Source organism: Manis pentadactyla, chromosome 3, assembly GCF_030020395.1.
Source record: "Manis pentadactyla isolate mManPen7 chromosome 3, mManPen7.hap1, whole genome shotgun sequence".
Taxonomy (NCBI): Eukaryota; Metazoa; Chordata; class Mammalia; order Pholidota; family Manidae; genus Manis; species Manis pentadactyla.
The window spans coordinates 17,524,686-17,545,250 of record NC_080021.1 but is presented as its reverse complement, the minus strand read 5'-3'; the positions used below and the strand labels follow the sequence as shown (position 1 = coordinate 17,545,250).

Here is a 20,565-nt window from a genome sequence, read left to right as displayed (position 1 = left end):
TGCATTCGATTCTTTCAATCTGAAATTATCTTTTCTTTCTAGGTTAGTGGTTCTCAGCTTAATTAACTGTTTATTGAGCATCTGCTATGCATTAGGCATTCTGCCACGTGCTAAAGATACAGATATGAAAATATATTAAAAATAGGTATTAGTTCTTCCTAGCTTCCTAGTTACATCTCTGTTATCTCAGGTCATTCAGATTATGTACTAGATAGATGAAGTAAGGTGTACCTTGGGTAGGAAGAAGCTAAATTACATTTTGATTTAAATCAAATATTGTTTGCTTATAGTTTGTGCAAGTGTTCAGAGATAGCAATGCATGGCAAAGGAGAAAAAGGACTTTGCACATAGCTGTCAACTATAGATGAGATAATCACATTTTCTAACATTTGTTTAAAAAATTGTTTAGTGAGTAAAAATGACCAAACAGCTTCCCTGAAATTTGATTCAGGGCATTTTTTAGATTATTTCTAATGTGGGGATTAATTTTATGGTATCAGTCTTTTGGTATAAGACAGAAGTTGATGTCTATAGCAATTAAACAGGCAACACATGTTATTTATAATATGTATTTATTTATTTGTTCTGCCATTAACTGTATGTGATTATGTGTGTCTGTGTATGTTGCCAGCAAGAAAACAACACAAAACCTGAACACAATCATTTTTACATGTTAAATGCTTTCTTCTTTTGCTTATTTCCCCAGTATAGCTTCTACCAAGTAGTTAAACTTACAGCAGGAGCAAAGTCTTTTGGCTATGGGGAATGGAAAGCAAATTGCAAAGATTATCAAGTCTACTTAGTAAACTTTAAGCATGTGGTCTGTTTTTGTCATTTTAAAGTAATGGGAATCTTAAAATATATTTTTCTGTTTTTGATATTTTTCAGTATTCATCCACAATGCGATACCTTTCATAGGGTTTGGCTTTTTGGATAATGCAATTATGGTTGTCGCAGTAAGTTCTTTCTCTCACCCCTTCTATTTTGAGTTAATAAACAAACTAAGGTGGTCTAAATTTTCCTAATCATTTACGTATCATAGATATAAAGTTTCAAATAACATAATGACTGAAGCTATTTTGTACTATATTTCATGTTAATTATTACACAGTTTAATTTTAAGGCCTCATATGTATTAGTCATTAAAACTTGGTAAGGCATTGACAATAATAAACATGTATCATTGGGTCTATATTATCCTGTTCTAGTTTCAATATTCTTATTACAGAAAAAAGTATGTAAAAATTTCTGATATTCTTTAATTGTTCAGCAGTTCTCATCACATATGTTATTTGATTAGTTCCTTGTTCAATTTTCCTCTGCAGAAATGTTTTAAAGGGTGTTTCGTTATAAATCTCTCCATTTAGCCCAAAGATATATTAAGTTTCATTTCAGAACACTGTGAATATATCCCCCTTCTGTCTTGTTCCATACTAATATTTTTAAAAGTTCCCCTTTGCTGCAGCCATTTTAATGTAAGAGTGTTCCTTGAGAGGTTGTTTAGTCTCAGGGTTGGCTGATACACCTTTCTTAGTGTTTTCACTTTTTTAAATGAATACCAATATTGGGTCTATATTCTGAAGTCAGAAATAAGTCCATGATTAAAATGCAAGTCTTCTGAAGCTGTCCACTCTCATCATTGGCTCTAACTTTTTAAAAAATCTATTAATTGTATCTGTTGTGTACGAGACTTTTCAAAAAAAGGAATAATTTTAGGATTATTGAATGAGAGGAAAATACATTTGAGATTTGCAAGGTTTTTTTCAGTGTTTTGGAGCTCGTGTTCTACAGATGGACATAAATAGAGTATTTGGTTTTAAAATAGGGATAAAAGTATAATTTATATCGTACAGATTATAAACTCTGCTTAAAGAATATCTAAAAAAAATTGGTTCATTCAATAATGTTTTTCTTTGCTATACAGTCTCACTTTATGTCCAGATTGATGGGGATTAGGTATCCAGAAAGTCTAGCATTCACCTGGGTTCACACAGCAGGAAGATCTCCTGCTCTGTAACAGTCACAGAAGATAGTGTAGTATGCACACAGCTTGAAAGTGATGAACATCCACTGGATATTCTTTAGCAAAGCCTCCAACATATAATTTCAAATGTTTATTTTTTGACTGATTATGACATTTTACTAGTATATGTAAGAATCAAATTGCCCATTTATATATTTTTGAATGTGAGAAACTTGTTAACCCCTTTGAACCACACTGCCTTTTCTGAAATTACTAAAATATTAGTTGGATTATTTAAATATTTAATGTAACTCAAATCTAACGTAATGAAAACCTCATTATGATGAATATATAAGCTATAGTTAAGACTTGATATGTTATTGAAGAGATTGTCTGAATTAAAGCTCTTCTGTGACAAATACTTCTTTTGATTTTATAGGACACATTCAGTATTTTAGATTCTATAGACAGCAAATATCTATACTACTGTCTTAGTAATTATTTGTTCTCTCCATCTCAATAGGGCAGACCTTAGGTAGGCAGACCTTTCAAATGATGAAAGACTACCCTTGCTACAGGGAAGTGTTGAGATGCTGTATTTTACGTAAAGAAGGGTGCTGGGAGATTTTGCATAGGGTTCTGAATGGGAAAACTGGGTAGCTTCTTAGATCATGAATAAGACCTTCACAGGATTATCATTTCTTTGAAATAAATATCTAAAGTAACAGATAGTCTCTGTATCAGTACAGCTACCAACAAAACAAAACACCCACTTTCTAGAGTCAAGTTATCGTAATACTTTTCACTATTTTGTGTTACTCAGGCCTGTGTCTCATTATTAGTATAAGAGAGTAGACTGTTTTTCCAGGCCTGAAGGTAGTTGATTCTAAATTAATAATATTTGTTTTTTTAGTTTACATTGAAATCCATTTTCAGGGACTTATCAACAGTTTTGTATATATAATACTGAAATAAATGTTTAAGCTAGTGGCTTCAATATCTGATTAAGAGTAGTAATTGTGGCAAAAACATTCTATGATAATTGCAAACTAATTCAGAGGCAGTGAGATTACACTAGAGTCTATTACAAAGAGGCTTTGTAATAGACTGCTGAGGCTAAAATACATAAATATTGTAACTGTAGAATCTATGAATAAGATAATAAGTGAGCATTATTATCTTAAGAATGTTTTCACCTATTTATTTCTTTTAAACACTGATTACCTCCTAACATTGTGGGACAGCTATGACTGTTTTAAGATAGTTAAGAAGATACTTGATCCTTTTCTATCACGCCAGAGACATTTGATGTTTTCCTCTTTCCCTGTTGTACTCTATTGGCTGCTACCACAGTTGTAGTCGTAAATTCCTGTATAACTTCTTGTAATAGATTTGACCTTCATTATTGGCAGCTCTTCATCCTCAGTCTTTGGTTTCATAGTTTTTTTACTATATTTTTATAATATTTTGATTGCTTTTTATAACTTATATTTTACTGGGTTGTGTAGGATAGAATTTATTAGAATTCTAGAGTAGATTAATTGTAGTAGAGTAGATTAATTCAGGTGGTACACCAGATTAACTTTGACAACTATTAATAGATTTATATGTAATTTCTACCTCAACTTATTATCATAAAATTTGATGCAATGATGGGAAAAAGTAAAGAGTGGTAGTCCCTTGTCCTTGAACTGTCTTTGACTTTATATAATGATTTTCATGCCATTAAAAGGACCTTTAGATTTACTAAATTCAACCAAATGATTAAATGCTTAAATGCTTTTTAAATGCTTGTATTGCAAACAGATTCTTCTTGGGTCATTCCTAATGATTCATTGCTGCTTAAGATACTGTTTTATTTTTATATACTGTAGCTGTCAGATGCCTCTCTTCTATATTAGTGTTCCAGGTTTTTTGGGTTTATTTTTTTGCACCCATGTATAGAGATACACATCTTCAGAGCAGAACCAAAAGACCTAGAGGAAAGAAAACTGAGGAAAACTTAACTCAGCTTCTCTTCGGTTTTGTAAATAATTGAGTAATGCAGCATTTCTACATAATAGGGCATCTTTTTTTTTCTTCTCAAATATCATTGAGATTTTTAAAAATTCTTTAGAAATATTTAAGCATTAGTATTCAAGAGAACTTTTGAAAATTAAGTCTACTTATATCTGAATTGCCTAAAGATTAGAATTGATTGAGATCCTAGGATTTCTTCCTTATTCTATACAATAACCACTACAATAGTTGAATCCTTACTTCAGTTCCTTCTCTTTCAAGTGGAAGTAAAAATACAAGCCCCTCTTTTCTTCAGATGAATGGGATAGATGTAGAAAGTCTTAAACTCTCTCAATAAATAAATCAAGTGGAAATGTATTGGAGCCTCATTTTTACTGTACCTCCTACTGTATTAAGTGTTACAAGGATAACTTTTTAACTCTATAGTCTCTTGGGTCCCCAAATACTGATTTAGTTTGTCTTTTTAATCTTTTGATAGAGTAAAAAACAATAATAGTATATGTGTATCATTCAGAATTTAAGTGAGTTGGTCTTCTTTGTGTTCAAAGAGCTTTATAGTGTCTGTCTTTGTGATAGGAAAATATGAATTCTAGATTTTAATGATGAATTGTATTGCGAAGTTTGTAGGTATTTTTTTATGAAAGCTTAATTTTGATGAATAAAATGTTACTGATGTTATTTCTGCATGAATGCATATATTTAATAGTTAAGTGAATTACTGCATTATATGTGAATATTTCTGCATATTTAATGTATGTAATTTTGCTGCAATAACATGTTGGTTTAACTATTTTGTCTGTTTTTATTAATACTTTGCTATTCTTTTATAGTCACTTAAACTTTAATTTTTAAGATTAATTTCTTTGTGATCATTTTTCAGGGAACCCATATTGAGATGTCTATTGGAATTATTTTGGGAATCTCAACTATGGCAGGTATTTAATAATAATAATGTTATTATTGTCTGTATATTTATTAAGCATGTCAGTAGGTTAGGTTTAAAGAGGATAATTTATTTGAGTTCAAGTTTACTCATTGAGATGTCTGTCTCCTTAATCCTATTATTCTAGTTCCTAATTTTGTGTATGTAGCACTTTTTTCTGAGAAATTTTAGGTGTATTATGTTAGTTAATGGGTTATAATACTCCATTGACAATGTTCAAGCAAATTATCCTCTTAATTCCCCAAAACCTTTCTATCTTTTGTCTCTATTAAATGATTTGTTTTCAAGTTCAATTAGAAAAATCAAAGAAGAAAATACATGAGTGAAAATCTAATTTGGTTCTGTTTCTTTCTCCCCCCTCCCAATTACCACTCTCTTCTTCATGATGGTGAAATTTGGGGATGGTTCTGTGTTGTCTTTATTGTATAGAAAACACAAAGTAGATGAGTTAATGAATGAGACGGTTCTTCTCCATAATCTTCTTGAATTTCAGAGCTATACATTTGGCTTTACTCTATAACTTCCAAATATCCAAATTCTCTTAAACTAGTATTATGTGAAAGATACAACTGCAAAATATTGTGTAGGTGTCTAATTTTGAAACTAACATGAAAACTGGCTACCACAACAGAAAAAAAACCTACTACTTGATGAAAGTAGAATACTATAATCTCAGAAGAATTGTGTTCTATTTTGAAATCTCTATAGATTCAGAGTTATCCAGTGAATTAGTTTAGATATGTGTTATAGTCTGAGAAATGTGATAACACTTCTAGATCAGTTCTTTATTGATTATACAGAGATGTAATGACTTTTCTTACTTGCACAATTCACTTGTTCATTTTTCAATTTTTAAGCTGCAGCTTTAGGAAATCTTGTGTCAGATTTGGCTGGACTTGGGTAAGTTCATTCATTTATTAATTTATTCATGTGTGTACTTGATTTGCACCCTTTCTCTTCTCCATTCTCTTTAACTGAGGTTTTTTTAAAAAGGGATTTTTGTGTGTGTGTTTTAGAACTGAATTTTTAAATTTAATATTACTAAATAATTACTAAATCTTTGGTGTGCATCAAATATAAATGCCTGGGTTACACCATAGAATTAGTGTCTCTGGGAATGGGACCTTAGCATTTGTGTTTAACAACCTTCTCAAGAGATTCTGATATATGCAAAAATTTTTTTTCTAAAACAACCATAATATAAGCAAAGCTGAATTTTCATCTACCGAAGTATTTCTATGTATTACATAGATATTTCCAAGTGTGAGACAGGTTTAAAAGCAAGACCACAATCATTTTTCCACCCCATCTTTCTCTGCTAAGCCCAAAGGTAAGAGATATGACTCAGATGTGAGGATACTAACTGGGCATATTTTCTAGAGAGAAAAACTTTCAGAGGAATAATGGCCAAAGCACACATGGGTTTGGCCACTCTTTGCTGTCTGTTCCATTTAGCAGGAATGATGAAACAAACTGAAGATATACTTAGAAAAGGCCAGCTTTCTCTTTTTCTCTCTTTATAATCTCTCTCCAAGTGGCGAATGGCCTGAGCTACTCCCTGAGCTTGGGGAAGGCTGGGAAGGATAAATTACACTAAGTTGGCACTAATTATTGTGATAAACATACTCTCTTTTGCTCAGTCTTTGGCTCTGTTTCTCATTTCCTTGGTTCATTAGAGTGGTAAGTTTTGTAATTTGGATTTGGGTCTAGCAGAAGTCTACCTAACCATGTAATCTAGGAAAAGGCAGCTTTATAAGTGATCTAATCATGTATAGTAGACTTCTGTGCTGGAGTTTGGGACCAAAGCTACTGTTAAACACAAAGTTTCTTTGCCAAAGCAAAAATTTTATTTTTCTGGAATTCCTGGCATAAATCTATAGTGATATCACCCCTTAAACATTCCATTTCCTAGTTTCCAGCATTAAGGTTAATAATGATATTATACCCACTATGATAGCTTTCTGTATTTGGTAAAACCAAATAATCTAATTTTAAAGCCACTTATTTTTAGATTGCATCATAAAACAGTTGTTTTTGTTTAGAGATAAAGATTGTGTAGGGAGCCTTTAAGAACTATTTCTCTTCTGCCTTAAAAAAAATTATTAAATAACAAACACCATTTTTGTCAATTCTTAGATGCTCAGTTTTTTTTTTTTAGAACTTACCATCTGATATGGGGATCTTATAATTGATGGTATGCATAGTTTAATTGGCAATTTTTTTCTTTCTAACAGTATGATGTAAGATTATATCTATCTAATAAGTAGTGGTGACTTAGATAAGTGATTTAGAATTGATAAATACTTGAAATTGCCTTGATAATTTAGGCTACTTTTCTTATACATCAATCTGATAAATTTTGGAAACTTTTGCTTTCTAATAATAGTTATTAATTTATGTCGTATGTTAAATTGCTTTGCTTTAAATTTGGAGTGTGTAAATTGTAATTCTTATAAAAATTTTTTATATTCCTTGAGTCGGTCTTTGGAAAATGATTGCTCTAAGTCAGTTAATTTACCTATGTATTAAATATATTAATATTAAAATACTTTTTAATTTATGCACAATAAAATGAGAGTTATGAAAATGTTTACTTTTCTAGAGAGCCAGTTGCAGGTGTAATATATTACTGTGTTTCTTTTCTAGTAAGCAGTTTTTTACTATCTGAGGATATTTGTGTATCTCTTTAAAAACTTATGTTCTGTCCTCTTGCTTTTTTAAAGACTTGCAGGCTATGTTGAAGCTTTGGCTTCCAGGTTAGGCTTGTCAATTCCTGATCTCACACCAAAGCAAGTTGACATGTGGCAAACACGTGTTAGTACACATTTGGTAAGTACTTTATATGGTTTATGATGATGAATTCAAGTAGCCAGAGCAAGACACTATATAGTTCAGTCCCTTGTGAAATTTGAGACTAAAATTGATTTCAGTGGAGTTTTTGCCAAAAATTGTTCAAACTTTGGCAGTTTTCAGAAGATAACTAATTTTTTATTGACTTTATTTTTTATAAGTGTACTTATTTTGAAAAAATTGTCTATATGATTCAGTTAATGTTAAGGAACGTGTTATATGCTTAACACTGAAAGATGGAAAAATTAATAATAAATTGTAGTTATTTTTGTGGAATGTTAGGTGAAGAACCAGACTTGTAAAAAATTATTATTTAATGTGATGCATGCAGTAAGAGAACTATACACTAGGTACAGCAGTAGCACAAGTAAGGTACCTAATATTTTGTGGGGAAAAATTTCTTTTGGTGGGGAGATTTCTCAGTGATTTGTTGGATCTAAGCTCATTTTGAATTATTAATGAGACATCTACTAGGTGAACAAGAGAATTCCAAGTATATTGACTAGCAAGTAGAAAGGCATGATAAAAGCAGGGTGTATTCAGAGCAATACAAGAAATTAGGTTTTGTTCAAATATAATATGTAGCAGTTGTGGTTAGAAGTAGCAGAAGAAAATACCATTGGAGAAATAAGAATGGATCAGACAGGAAAGACATTATAGAAGCTATGAAAAGGACTCTAAACTTCATATCTAGGTGCTGGAGTGCTAGTGAAGAATTTTAAATAGAAAGGAAACTGGACACCACCAGTTAAATCAAGAAGAAAAGGAGGAAAAACAAGTTAGTAAGGGAAGAGAGTGAATTATGTTTTCAATATGTTGAATTTAAGATGCTGGTAGGACATTCAAGTGGTGATACCTAGTAGGCATTTGGATTAAAGGTCAAGAATTAGGTTTGAATTAGAGATGATGGGTATTATTCATTCACTCAAAAATTACTTATTGTTTACCTACTTATGCAGGGTACATAACCAGGAATATTGAGTATATTGATTAACAACACAAGGTCACTTTTCTGGAGGATCTTACTTTGTATCAGATGGGAGAAAATAAAAATGTCTGACAAATAAAATAACGTATTCAAAGTTTGCAAATGTATGGGAATTAAAGAAAAAAAAACAGTAGGGTAAAAGAGGCTGGGAGTGCTAGGATAGAGACAGATTGCAGTATTAAATAGGATGGTCACTATAGGCATCAGCAAAAAGTTGGTGATAGTTAAAACCATGGGAGAAGGTGAGATTAAGTAGGGCAGTGTTTCTCAAAAGTATGATCCCAGAGCCAGCAGGGTCAATATTGCCTGAGAACTTGTTAGAAATGCAAATTCTCAGTCTCTACCTTAGACCTGTTTCTATGTAGCCAATTATATGTGTGTGTTCATAATCTGCAATTTGTAGATTAAATTGAAGTGAGACTAGCTAGGTAATACTAACCAAAGTTGTTGAGGTATCAGGATATTCTAACATTCTAACAATTTGGCTTAACATTTTAGCACTACAGTTGAATCAAGAAATTATTTTCTTGGAGTTTTCTCTTCTCACATAATTGATAATTCTGTTTTCTTTGTATAAGCAGCTCCATTCCTCTCTTCAATGACAAAGGTTCCTCAATTATTAAACTATACTTGTATTTTTATATATGTATATTTTTGGGGTATGTGTGTGTGTGTGTGTGTGTTTCAGTAAATCCCCCACCAGCATATGGAGTGATTCTATTCCTTAGCTGTTGATTCTGCTTATTTTAGGTTAGTCAAGTCATCTACTCTGTAACATTACAGTTGGTTACAAACAGCCTGAAGTAGTTGTAGTAGTCAACTATCTATCCATGATATATGCTAACTCTGAAATTTACCCACAATAGAAAAAATGCAAATACCCATGCAGGTTTCAATTAACAAGGTTGTATTTTAAAACCTCATTTGTAAGTTGGTTGTTTGAAACTTGGAAAATACTTACTTGCAGAACAGTATTAGAGATGTATTCAAGTTCTTAGCTGCAGTGTAGTTAACTATAAGGTCTGAAGCATCATAAGGCCTGATAATAATGTATAAGTACAGTTGATCCTTGAACAATTTAGGGGTTAGGAGCACCTATTGCCTGTACAATAAAAATCTGCATATAGCTTTTGGCTCCCCAAAAGCCTAACTACTAATAGCCTACTGTTGACCAGTTATCCTTACCGATAACATCGTTGATCAATAACTATTTTATATGTTATATGAATGATATACTGTATTCTTACAATAAAGTAAGCTAGAAAAAAGAAAATGTTACTAAGAAAATCATAAGGAAGAGAAAATACATTTGCAGGACAACACTATTTTTTTTCTCTTAAAAATATGTATTTTATTTTGGTTTTATTTTATTCTAATTTTTTTTAATTGAAGCATTGTTAATATGCACTTTTTATTAAAGTATTGTTGATATACTATCTTATAAAGGTTTCACATGAATAACTTTGTGGTTTCAACATTCACCCCTATTATCAAGTTCTCACCACCCCCCACTGTAGTCACTGTCTATCAGCATAGTAAGATGCTGTAGAGTCGTTACTTGTCTTCTCTGTGCTGTACTGCCTTCCCTGTGTCCTACCTATATTGTGATTGCTGATTATAGTCCTCTCCCTCCCTCTCTGCCCACCCTCCTCCACCCCTTTCCTTTGGTAACTACTAGTCCCTTCTTGGAGTCTGTGAGTCTGCTGCTGTTTTGTTCCTGCAGTTTTGCTTTGTTATTATACTCCACAAATGAGTGAAATCATTTGGTACTTGTCTTTCTCCACCTGGCTTATTTCACTGAGCATAATACCTCTAGCTCCATCCATGTTGTTGCAAATGGTAGGATTTGTTTTCTTCTTATGGCTGAATAATATTCATTAAGTATAGGTTCCACGTCTTCTTTTCAGAAAGGCAGGCATAGTAGGTGTAACATTACAGAAATACATTGTAATTTCTAATTTTTTTGATTTTTCATTTATCTGAAAATGTTTCTATATGGTACCAATCCTCCTCCTTCCATTTGCTTTAGCTTCAGTGCCCATATCATAAAAGGGTCCAAGTCATAAAGGACATCAGCAGTCTTGAGTATTTGAAACTCTGCCAGATTGTCTAATGTCAATTTCTTTGTTGTCTCTGCTTCTAATGCATCTCCTTCCTTATTTTCTGGCACTAGTTCAGAAACACTCATCTTCATTAAGTCATCTTCTGTTAATTCCTCTGGTGTGGTGTCTTTTATTAGCTCTTGAATTTTTCCAAGATATTTTATGGTAGTAAATGACAAAATAGACTAGTATCTACATATATTTTATGCATTTGTGATGTATCTGTCTTTTTCTTAGTTTTTTTGTATTTCTATGCTATGTGGTTCATTTGTGAGTTTTTTCAAAGTATTGCAAATCTCCAAAAAAATTTCCAATGTATTGATTGAAAAAAGTCCATTTATAAGTGGACCCATGAAATTCAAACCTATGTTGTTCAAGGATCAAGTGTAACTTTGTTTAAAGATAAAATATATTTAAGGTACTGGATCAAGGAGCCAGAAAAGTATATCCCACTTCTTTCCTCCCTCTCTGCTCTAGTGACATTATGCCCCATTGAGAAAACAGGATTAGAAATCATTGACTGGCATTCATAAAGTGAGGGGGAAGGAAAGCCTTGTTACCATGGATGATAGTAAAAAGTACGCTAACAGAGTGGGTGAGAAGTGTAAGTACAGCCTATTAGCTATGGTCGTTTCATATATATGGGAAGTCAGGAATCTAAAATAGAACATAGTCTTTCTATGCATATGTATGAATACAAATGTTATCTAAGGTCAAAATAATCTAGGATTAACTCTGTCACATCTGGAATGAAGAAAATTTCTGCTTATTAAAACTATAGTAATGATACCTTTTAAGATGTGCCATGATGATTATGACAGTGCTGACTGTGAGTATAAAGCATGGGCATACTACCACCAACAACAATTTCTTTGTTTTCTCTGCTTCTAATGCATCTCCTTCCTCATTTTCTGGCACTACAAATAACAAGAGTTGAGAATTTCTTACACAAATTATCATCAAAACATTAATGTCTACTGCTGAAATGTGCTAGAGAACTGTAGGGTCTGTTAGATAAATGAATTGTATATGGAAAAGACATTTTATTCAAGATTTTGTAGTTATCATAGCACCTATAGTGTTTTGTTTATTTGTCTTTCTCTGTATAACTAAGTGGAAGTTCCAGGAGAAGAGAGACAGACTGCACCTGATTAGTCTCTGTCTCACTGGTACCTAGCACAGAGTTTGGCACATAGTACATTCTCAGTAATTTTTATATGAAGAAGTGGAACTTAATTGAAAAGTGTTGAACTTGATAGTTATCATAGGAATGCAAATTGTAAAAACTATTTTACAAAATAACAATTTTTAAATGGTCACGATGTAGGTGAAGTTGCAGAAATATTGGTATGTACTTATATGCATATGCATTTATTTCAGTAGGTGTGTATTTGCAATTTTGTCTAGAATAGACAGCATGGGAATATCCTATGAATATGTACAAATATTCATATTATTTGATTTTAAAATAAATCATTGGGGAAGAACTATACATAGAAATGCTTATTGTTCTATCACAATGCTGAAAAAGAAGAAATGATTGTTAATAGTATAAAGAGCTTCAAGTGATTATATGCAGTGGAATTTAGAAATCTTTATATAGTTTATGAAACAGTTTGGAAAAGAGATTATAACATGTGGCTTTTGGGGGAGGAGTGAGGCAGAAAACAAACTGTTTACATATTGATTAGACCGACATACAATTAGTTTTTTTTCATGTCATCCTATCTTCTGACCTTAAAATATATGTACAATTTTAAAAAGTGTTTTTATACTTTATATCTCTTGGATGTTATTTTTATGGCAATTAAAAAAATATTTCCTGGTTGATTTGACCTTTAAATATTATTTGTTCTAGCATTTTTTTTTAGCTTATTTTTATATTTAAGTTACTATGATGAAAAGACAGTCACAGCTGAATTTTATGGTACATAGTAATTGTTTATTATAGATACTTAAGCAAGGGTTCCTCTTTTTAGGGTTAAATTAACTTGCAAAAAATGTTTTATTTCCTTAGGGCAAAGCCGTTGGGGTGACTATTGGCTGCATTCTAGGAATGTTTCCTTTGCTTTTCCTTGGAGGAGGTGAAGAAGATGAAAAACTGGAAACGAAAAATCAACCCTCTTAGAGTACCTGTAAAAAGATGTAAACTAATGTTACCTCAATTATTAAATATGCTGTCACAACACTTAGAAATTAAGACAGTAACAGTGTATAGATAATGGGATCAAATAATTCAGCATGTATTATGGAAAACACTAACTTATTGTGGCTTGATTTTCTTAGAACTTCTTTTTAAAAAAACTGTTTAGTATCATTATGTGTAAATTGTTGAAATGCTTTTTCATCAATGGCAGTCAACATTTTACCTTTGTTCTCTTTCTTTATATATCAAAATATCATTTAAGTATCAGTCATTGACATACTGTACTGACTTGGGGTTTGCATATTGTTCCTTAATGTGTACATGCACAAAAACGTTTTCTGTTTTTGTTGTTCCCTGTATTTACAATTCAACCTTAAGATTTTTTTCTGAATTACCTAAGATGTTTAATATCAGTTACAGATTTTTTTTACTCTTTTTGGCAACATCAAATCTGTACTGTTTCACAGTAGACATTTACAATCATATAATCCAGTCATTTTTAAAGACTCTCACATGTATTCAAAATGGACACAGACTAAGTAGGTTAAGTGTCCATTACTCATTTAAATTTTCTGACCTGTCTCAAGAGCCAGAGGTTAATCAGAATGGCCCCCCTACTACATAAAACCATATATGTTAACAAGTGTATTATTTTGAGTAGATTTTGCTCTCAATTTCTTAATTTTTAATAATAAAGTGGTTTTTGATGCTTAAAGGGAAGAAAATGATTACTTTAGGGTCTTTTTAATGGGTATTGTGGATGTACCAAGGAGTTTGACATGACACTTGGAAATGAAAAGGCTAAAAAAAATGGTTTTTTTAGAGAAGTAGAAAATGGGAACTGTGAATAAGGTTTATGGCATAAGTGGTGAAGGTGAAGTGATGTTTGTAAGGTTAATGAGGTACAGTTATATTGTTCAGGAAGGAATTCCCACCCCCGCAACAAAGTGTCTTCTTACCGTCTGAATTCAGTGAGTCTCAGTACTCCATACTCTTAATCCTAATGTCATTGTATCCTGTTCAGTGAATTTTATTTCTGAGTAACTTATTTTGAGGTGAAAACTATTCTGTGTTTTCCTATTTGCTATATATAGAATAGTAATCAAAAGTTACTTTCTTTCCCCCTTTTTTGGTCTTTTTGTCTTCTTTTCTGGTATTTAAATCATATTCTAGATTGAAGTTACTTATTTCTGGCCTTTGTATCTGACTTAAGTATAACCATGTATGAAGCATAAATTTTAATTTTATGAACACTTAAGTTTGTTAGCATGTGGTCTATTGCACATGCTAAAATGTTCTCCTTAAGAATAATTAAACATATCATGAAAGAAAAGTGGGACTAAAATTATAATTTGGGCCACTGAAATTATTTATGTTGCTAAAAAGATGCAAAAGAAAGGAAACTTAAAAGATGGCTATGTGTATAGCTACCTTTAAGGTTTTATTTGCACATATTTACTTTAAAGTCTTATTTTCAAAGAAGCTGGGTTTTTTCCCCCAAAAAGTGTTTGTCATAAATTATCTTCTGTGTACTTCAAAATAATTTAGTGCTATCCTTTAATCATAGATTTTTTAGGGTAAAGAAGAAAATAAATCAAACAATACAAAAATAAATATATAACATTCTTATTGTGTACAATATAACAGTCTCATTTGATCAAATTAGAATTATAGAACTTGACTTCTTAAGTAGAATTGTGGTTTGTGTCTTCCACATAATACTTCACACACACACACAAACACGTAATTTTTTTCTGGATGGTAGGATTACAGTGCTTTTTTTTTTTTTAATTTTTTGTAAATGTTTAAGTGCTTTTGTCCCTAACTTGTATATTGCCAGTTCTTTCTGTTTTCTAAAAAAGTATTTTATTGTGGTTAAATTTTCATTTTATTAATTAAATCCCATAATCAGAAACCTTGCCTGTGAGTTTAGAAAGGGCTTTTGATTATTGGTTTCCTTTTTTTGGTCCTTAAAAATAATCCAGTCCTACAGAAGCTTTCAGTTTGCTGAATGTCTGCAGGATTATTGAAGATGTTAAAACATGAAATATATAACCTTCATATTGAAATATAATTTATGGACAAAATAAAAATTTGAATGATTGAGATAATTAATTTTCAAAAAATGGAGCCCTTTTGTCAGAAAACCTAAGGCACTTATTTTTTCAGGATCTGATTATACATTAGTATGCATTGCACAAAGCAATTTCTAAAAAATGGTTCCCTTTAAGGTAATGACTTCCTATAAACATTATTTCATATTGTCACAAAGAACCTTATTTCAGGTTGAAACTGGAATTCTTATTTCTCATATTAGTTATGTCTATTGGGAGCATTATAATTATGGTTAAATGCAACATACACTACTTTATATTGTTCATTTGAAATTCATGTTGTCCGTGTGTTATGATTTGTTTACTTGTTGGTGCATGTAAATTGGGTGCATTTTGTTGTCACTGTATGTTAAATGGTGACCAATGTTTTTACAAAAGAATTGAGCAAAAAAGTCTTCTAAGAAATTTGGAATGTGGTTTTGACTTTGAACTTTGATTTTCTGTCTAATCTCAGTCTGGCCCTAGTTATTCTGTCATTAAGGGAAATAAGATTAACAAATGTTGAAAGAGTAAAATGGAACTATTTACCACCTCCCTGAAATCCACACTTGAGATACATTACAGGTTATGAGAGAAGAATGATCCCATATTGACATCTAATAGGATGTCCAAAAAAAGCTTTAGGTGGAAGGATTAGCGCAAATCACACTGGTGGGTATTTACAGCAGAGACATCCAAGCCTTCCATATATTAACACTACATTTACTTTATCGTTTTCTCAAGAAGGTGAATTTTGAAGGTAATGGAAATTTATCTTTTCATCAAAAGTCTGTGTAAACCATTTTGAAGTAAATTTTCCTCATTTTATTTTTTTTATTGAAGTACAGTTGATCTACAATATTGTATTGGTTTCATGTATACAGCATAATGATTCAGTAGTTAATCTACATTGTTAAATGCTCACCCCAACTAGTGTAGTCAACATGTCTTCCTTATTTTATCTGTCAACATGTCTTCCTTATTTTACAATTATATTTTCTTACCACATTAAAAGAATGTATTAAATGTAATCTTTTTAATAGTGGCTAAGCATCATCCTCATGGACATTAATAGTGTGCTTTAATGAAGTACCTTAGGAATCTGGTTTTTATAGTTTTTCATATTCCTCCCATTTTTTTACTGCTCTCTCTCTGGCAACTGCTTTATCTCTGTAACCTGCTGCTTCTCAGCTGTATGGACTCAGAAACTATATGGCCAGTGTTACCATAAATTATTTAGGAGATATTAGAATATAGGTTATGGAACCTGAGTGAGATGATGATGGTGCTAATGATGATGATGATGATAATAAATATAATGTTAACTCCCTTTTATCAAGCACTTATTTGGTGCTATGTAAATACTTTACACATATCACATTCAATAACATTATTAATAACTTTAATAACAACATTAAGTTGGTGCTGTTATTATCCCTGTTTTATATTGGGTATAATATGGGGACATGGAGAGGTTAATTTGCCCTTGATGTCACTACTAATAAGTGGGCTGGACTCTGTCCAAGTGTAAAGTCTGTGCTCTTACCTACTATTCAATAGGGACACCAGTTGCATGGACTTTGTAACATCTGTTCTCTGCTTAGGTTCCTTTTTACCTCCAGATTTGTGGAGTTATTTTCTCATCTATAACCTAAGGGAATTGTACTTATATTCTCACATTTCATTTAAGAAGTTCTATTTTTGGGACTTGGACATTACTAATACTGTGTGCTTGGAACTGTTTAAGGTGCTGAGCAAACAGCCAGAATATCCCAGACTCTTGGAGCTTATTCTCTGGAGGGCCTCGGTAGGGCAAGATAACACAGAAAAGCAAATAAACACTTAAATATCTTTTTATGTCAGAGGGTGACAAGTTCTACAGAGATGAATGAAACAAGATAAGAGGGATAGAAAGTACCAGTAGTCACATGGGTTATTTTTATAGAGGGTGGTCAGGGAAGACCTGAGAAGTAAGAACATGATACAGATACCTACAAGGAGAAGTTAGCACACTAGGTTCTAGAAAGTTGGTATTAAGGAAATCTCAGACATATGAAATATACTTCACGTTGGAATGCATTATAAGATTTTTTGGTTTTGCATTATTAATATTTTTTGGATTAAGTCTAAGTTTTAACATTTAAATATTAATTAATACTCCCTGAGTATTTACCAGCATCAGCAGAGGGAAATGGCCCAGAAATCTGAGGAAGCTGCCCCAGAACTCAGAAAGTCAATGAATAATATATCAGCAACTAATTTAGGGTTTATTGTTTGCTCATAATGAAACTTTAACAGATCACTTGTTTTTACTAAAGCAATAAATGCTAATGGTATGGTATATGAGTTGTAACACTGAAATTAGTTTTTTCTTTTCTTTTAGAAATGGAGTAGTCATTAAAGCAGAGACATAATATTTTAATTCTGAAGTTTCCAGGACTTTCAGGGCCTACTGATCTTATGCTGACAGCCTTATGAAGCACATGGTTTTTGTATTGGTTTTTATATGAAACTTTATACATCAAACATATGTTAATGCCTTTGATAAATTATGAATGAAATAAATTTGAGCAATTTTTTTATTGGCACAAAGATTAAAAAGGTTAGGCATCTGAGAGATTATCTAATTCCTCTACAACTACAAGTCACTTTTTATTTAAGAATGAAATGTGAGAATGATGACTGATGAATTAAACTCAAAGGAACTGCTTTGGGGGATATGGGGAGACCCCTCAAAAATTGAAGAATAAAGGAATTTTCTGTGAGAATTGTGAAATTCAGTAAAGACTTGGCATTTGATAATACTATGAAAACTACCCGTTTGTGTAGCACTTTATTGTTTAAAATAGCTATGCAGATGTTAGATGTAAATGGGGTTTGAGAGGTAGTTGAGTCTAAGAAAACTGAGGTACCTTAATTAACATTAAGATTTTTTCCTTGTGTGTCAGCCCCACCATCACCATTCCCACTCTGTGGCCTGGTGATTCCTCTGTACCTCTTTCCCTTATGTCTCAAGTGCATTTGTTCCCTTCTTTATTTTATTTTCTCTGCTTTCCCCCAACCTCAGAGGGATGGAAGTGCAGTTTTTACAACGTATTTTATGTCCCATACTGTTACTTTAAAAGCATGTAAATCAAACATTTTCTCTTTTTTTCCTCACCCCCACGTGGGAAGAGGAGAACACATCTAGGTTAATTTAGTCTTTTTTTTTTTTTTTTGCATTAAACAGCCTGCTTATTTCTATAAAATTAAGAGGGAAAAGTACTCCTTTCCATAACCCAGATATTTACCATTTCCATTGTTCTTCATTATTTCGTAAATATCCGTGTTCTTCATTATTTCCTAAATATCCAGGTTTCAATCCGTTTCATTTCCTATCACACTGAAGAAATTCCTTTGGCTCTTTTTTGTAGTGCAGACCTGCTGGTGAAAAAAGTTCCTTAGTTTTCATTGACCTAAAAAAATGTTTCGATTTTACCTTCATTCTTGGAAGAATATTTTTGGTTGATAATAAAATTCTGTTTTGATACTTTCTCCCTCTTCTGGGCACTTACTTTATTAAGTGTTATTTTTGTTCTTGTTTTGTTGGAACAAGACAGATCCTGTTCCATGGTCTTTTGGTCTTCATACTTTCTGGTGATAAGTCTGTTTATTTCAATTATTGCTCTTCTGTATTTTGTTTTTCTCTGCATGCTTTCAAGATTTTTATCTGACTTTCAAAAGTTTTACTAGCATGCCTAGGTATAGTTTTATTTGTATTTCATCCAGCTTGTGGTCTGAAATTATTGAATCTGAAAATGTATGCCTTTCACCAAATTGAGGGTATTTTTAGCCATTTTCAAATTTTTAAAAATTAAATATAGTTGATTTACAATATTCAGGTATATAACATAGTGATTCAACAATTATATCCATTTCTAAATGCTTCCCACAATAAGTGTAGCTGCTGTCTGTCAACATACAAACATATTACAATGTTATCAACTATGTTTCCTGTGCTATGCTTTTATTCCTGTGACTATTTTGTAATTGGAAGTTTGTGCCTCTTCATTCATTCTCTTGTTGTTAGCAGCTTTGACAGTCCTTTTTGCCATACTGACTCAGGAAAAGAGCCCACATTTCATAAGAAGAAAAAGATGTAACTTACTGTGCTTTAAATGTCAGCACCACAAAGGACAGGATCTCATCTGTCTTACTTCTCTATCCTTAATGCTCCATACAGTGCCTGACACACAGTAGATGTATAGTAGATATTTGTTAATGAGTGACTCATTTCTACCCACATCACTATGATCTCTCTAGGTACTTGAATTCTGGCTTGACTCCCAGCCCATTCTGTATCAGTACTAAAAAAACTATATTACTTCCTGTATCACATTCCATATCACTTCTGAATTTATCATGTTTTTGTTTCAAGTAGATTGGTTCATGGTTCATCTTCTATTGGCAGTTCTCTAGGTCATTGTTTTATAATACACAGTTGAATGCTTAATGGTAAATACAGAGCATATATACATTCCCTGTTCTACTGATTATCAAAGAAATAAATATTCTTTGGTTTGACATGATTTATTCCTATGAACTTGTGTTGGAAGCCAGTGGTTACACGTTTTTTTCTACTTAATCTCTTCTAACTTTTCCCCCTGAGGATTAATACCAAGTATACTAGTCTACAATTTTTAGAACTTCTCTGCTCCCCCTCTCTTTTCTGAACATGGCGTTATTTACCCAACTCTGGGCTTAATGGGTGGTACTTTTACTGATCTCATGCTTTCACAAACAGCTTTGTAATTGTATCTTAAATTCTTTCAATATCATAAACCAAAGATTTTTAAACTTTGAAAAAAAAATATTGAAGTTCCTCAAAGAGCTTTTGTTTATGAGGGTTATATAAACATTTACCATGTTAGAAATTGACAAACTACAAAATATTTATTTACTAATTTGTTTTAAAATAACAATAAACCAATTTCATGGTAACATAAATAGTACATATTTTATGAAAATTATTTTCCAAAACAGTAATTAATGAGAAGAATAACATTGTTTTACACTCTTTAATGTCTGGCTTAATAGAATACAGCCGAATTCTCACATCTGTTTCTGCATTCATTCTGTTTGCTATGTTGTTTAAAGTATATGAAGAAAATTTAGCCTCACACAGATACATTATTGGAAAAGGGAGGAATGTTTTAATAACCTTTTTTTTGTGACTGTAGATTTATTCTTGGACACTGTACCAACACTGAACAAGGGGTAATTTCTAAATAGTTGGTTGCAATGTAGACTCTAACATCATATGATGAAACTTTGCACTGAGTTACATTAAAACCCATTGGTCTACCTTGCATTTTGACTGAATATTTTTCCCATGCCTGATTTTTATAACATCATGCTTTTGATATTTGGAAACTAGTGGCTCACTGAATTATGCAGGTCTTCCAAATGTTAATGTTTCACC

At 31.9% G+C, this 20,565-nt stretch overlaps 1 protein-coding gene across 3 annotated transcripts in view; it reads left to right on the top strand.

The window, feature by feature from the left end:
- Nucleotides 1-19,672, top strand: part of TMEM65 (transmembrane protein 65) — a 67,299-nt gene extending 47,627 nt beyond the window's left edge. For all 3 annotated transcript variants that reach the window (XM_057497765.1, XM_057497764.1, XM_036882905.2), the window contains 5 exons: nt 889-956; nt 4,863-4,917; nt 5,783-5,825; nt 7,649-7,754; nt 12,883-19,672. In XM_057497765.1, coding sequence (XP_057353748.1) covers nt 889-956; nt 4,863-4,917; nt 5,783-5,825; nt 7,649-7,754; nt 12,883-12,993 — 383 coding nt within the window. In that variant the 3' untranslated portion in view covers nt 12,994-19,672. The remainder of the gene's footprint in view (nt 1-888; nt 957-4,862; nt 4,918-5,782; nt 5,826-7,648; nt 7,755-12,882) is intronic.
- The last annotated feature ends 893 nt before the right edge of the window (nt 19,673-20,565 follow it).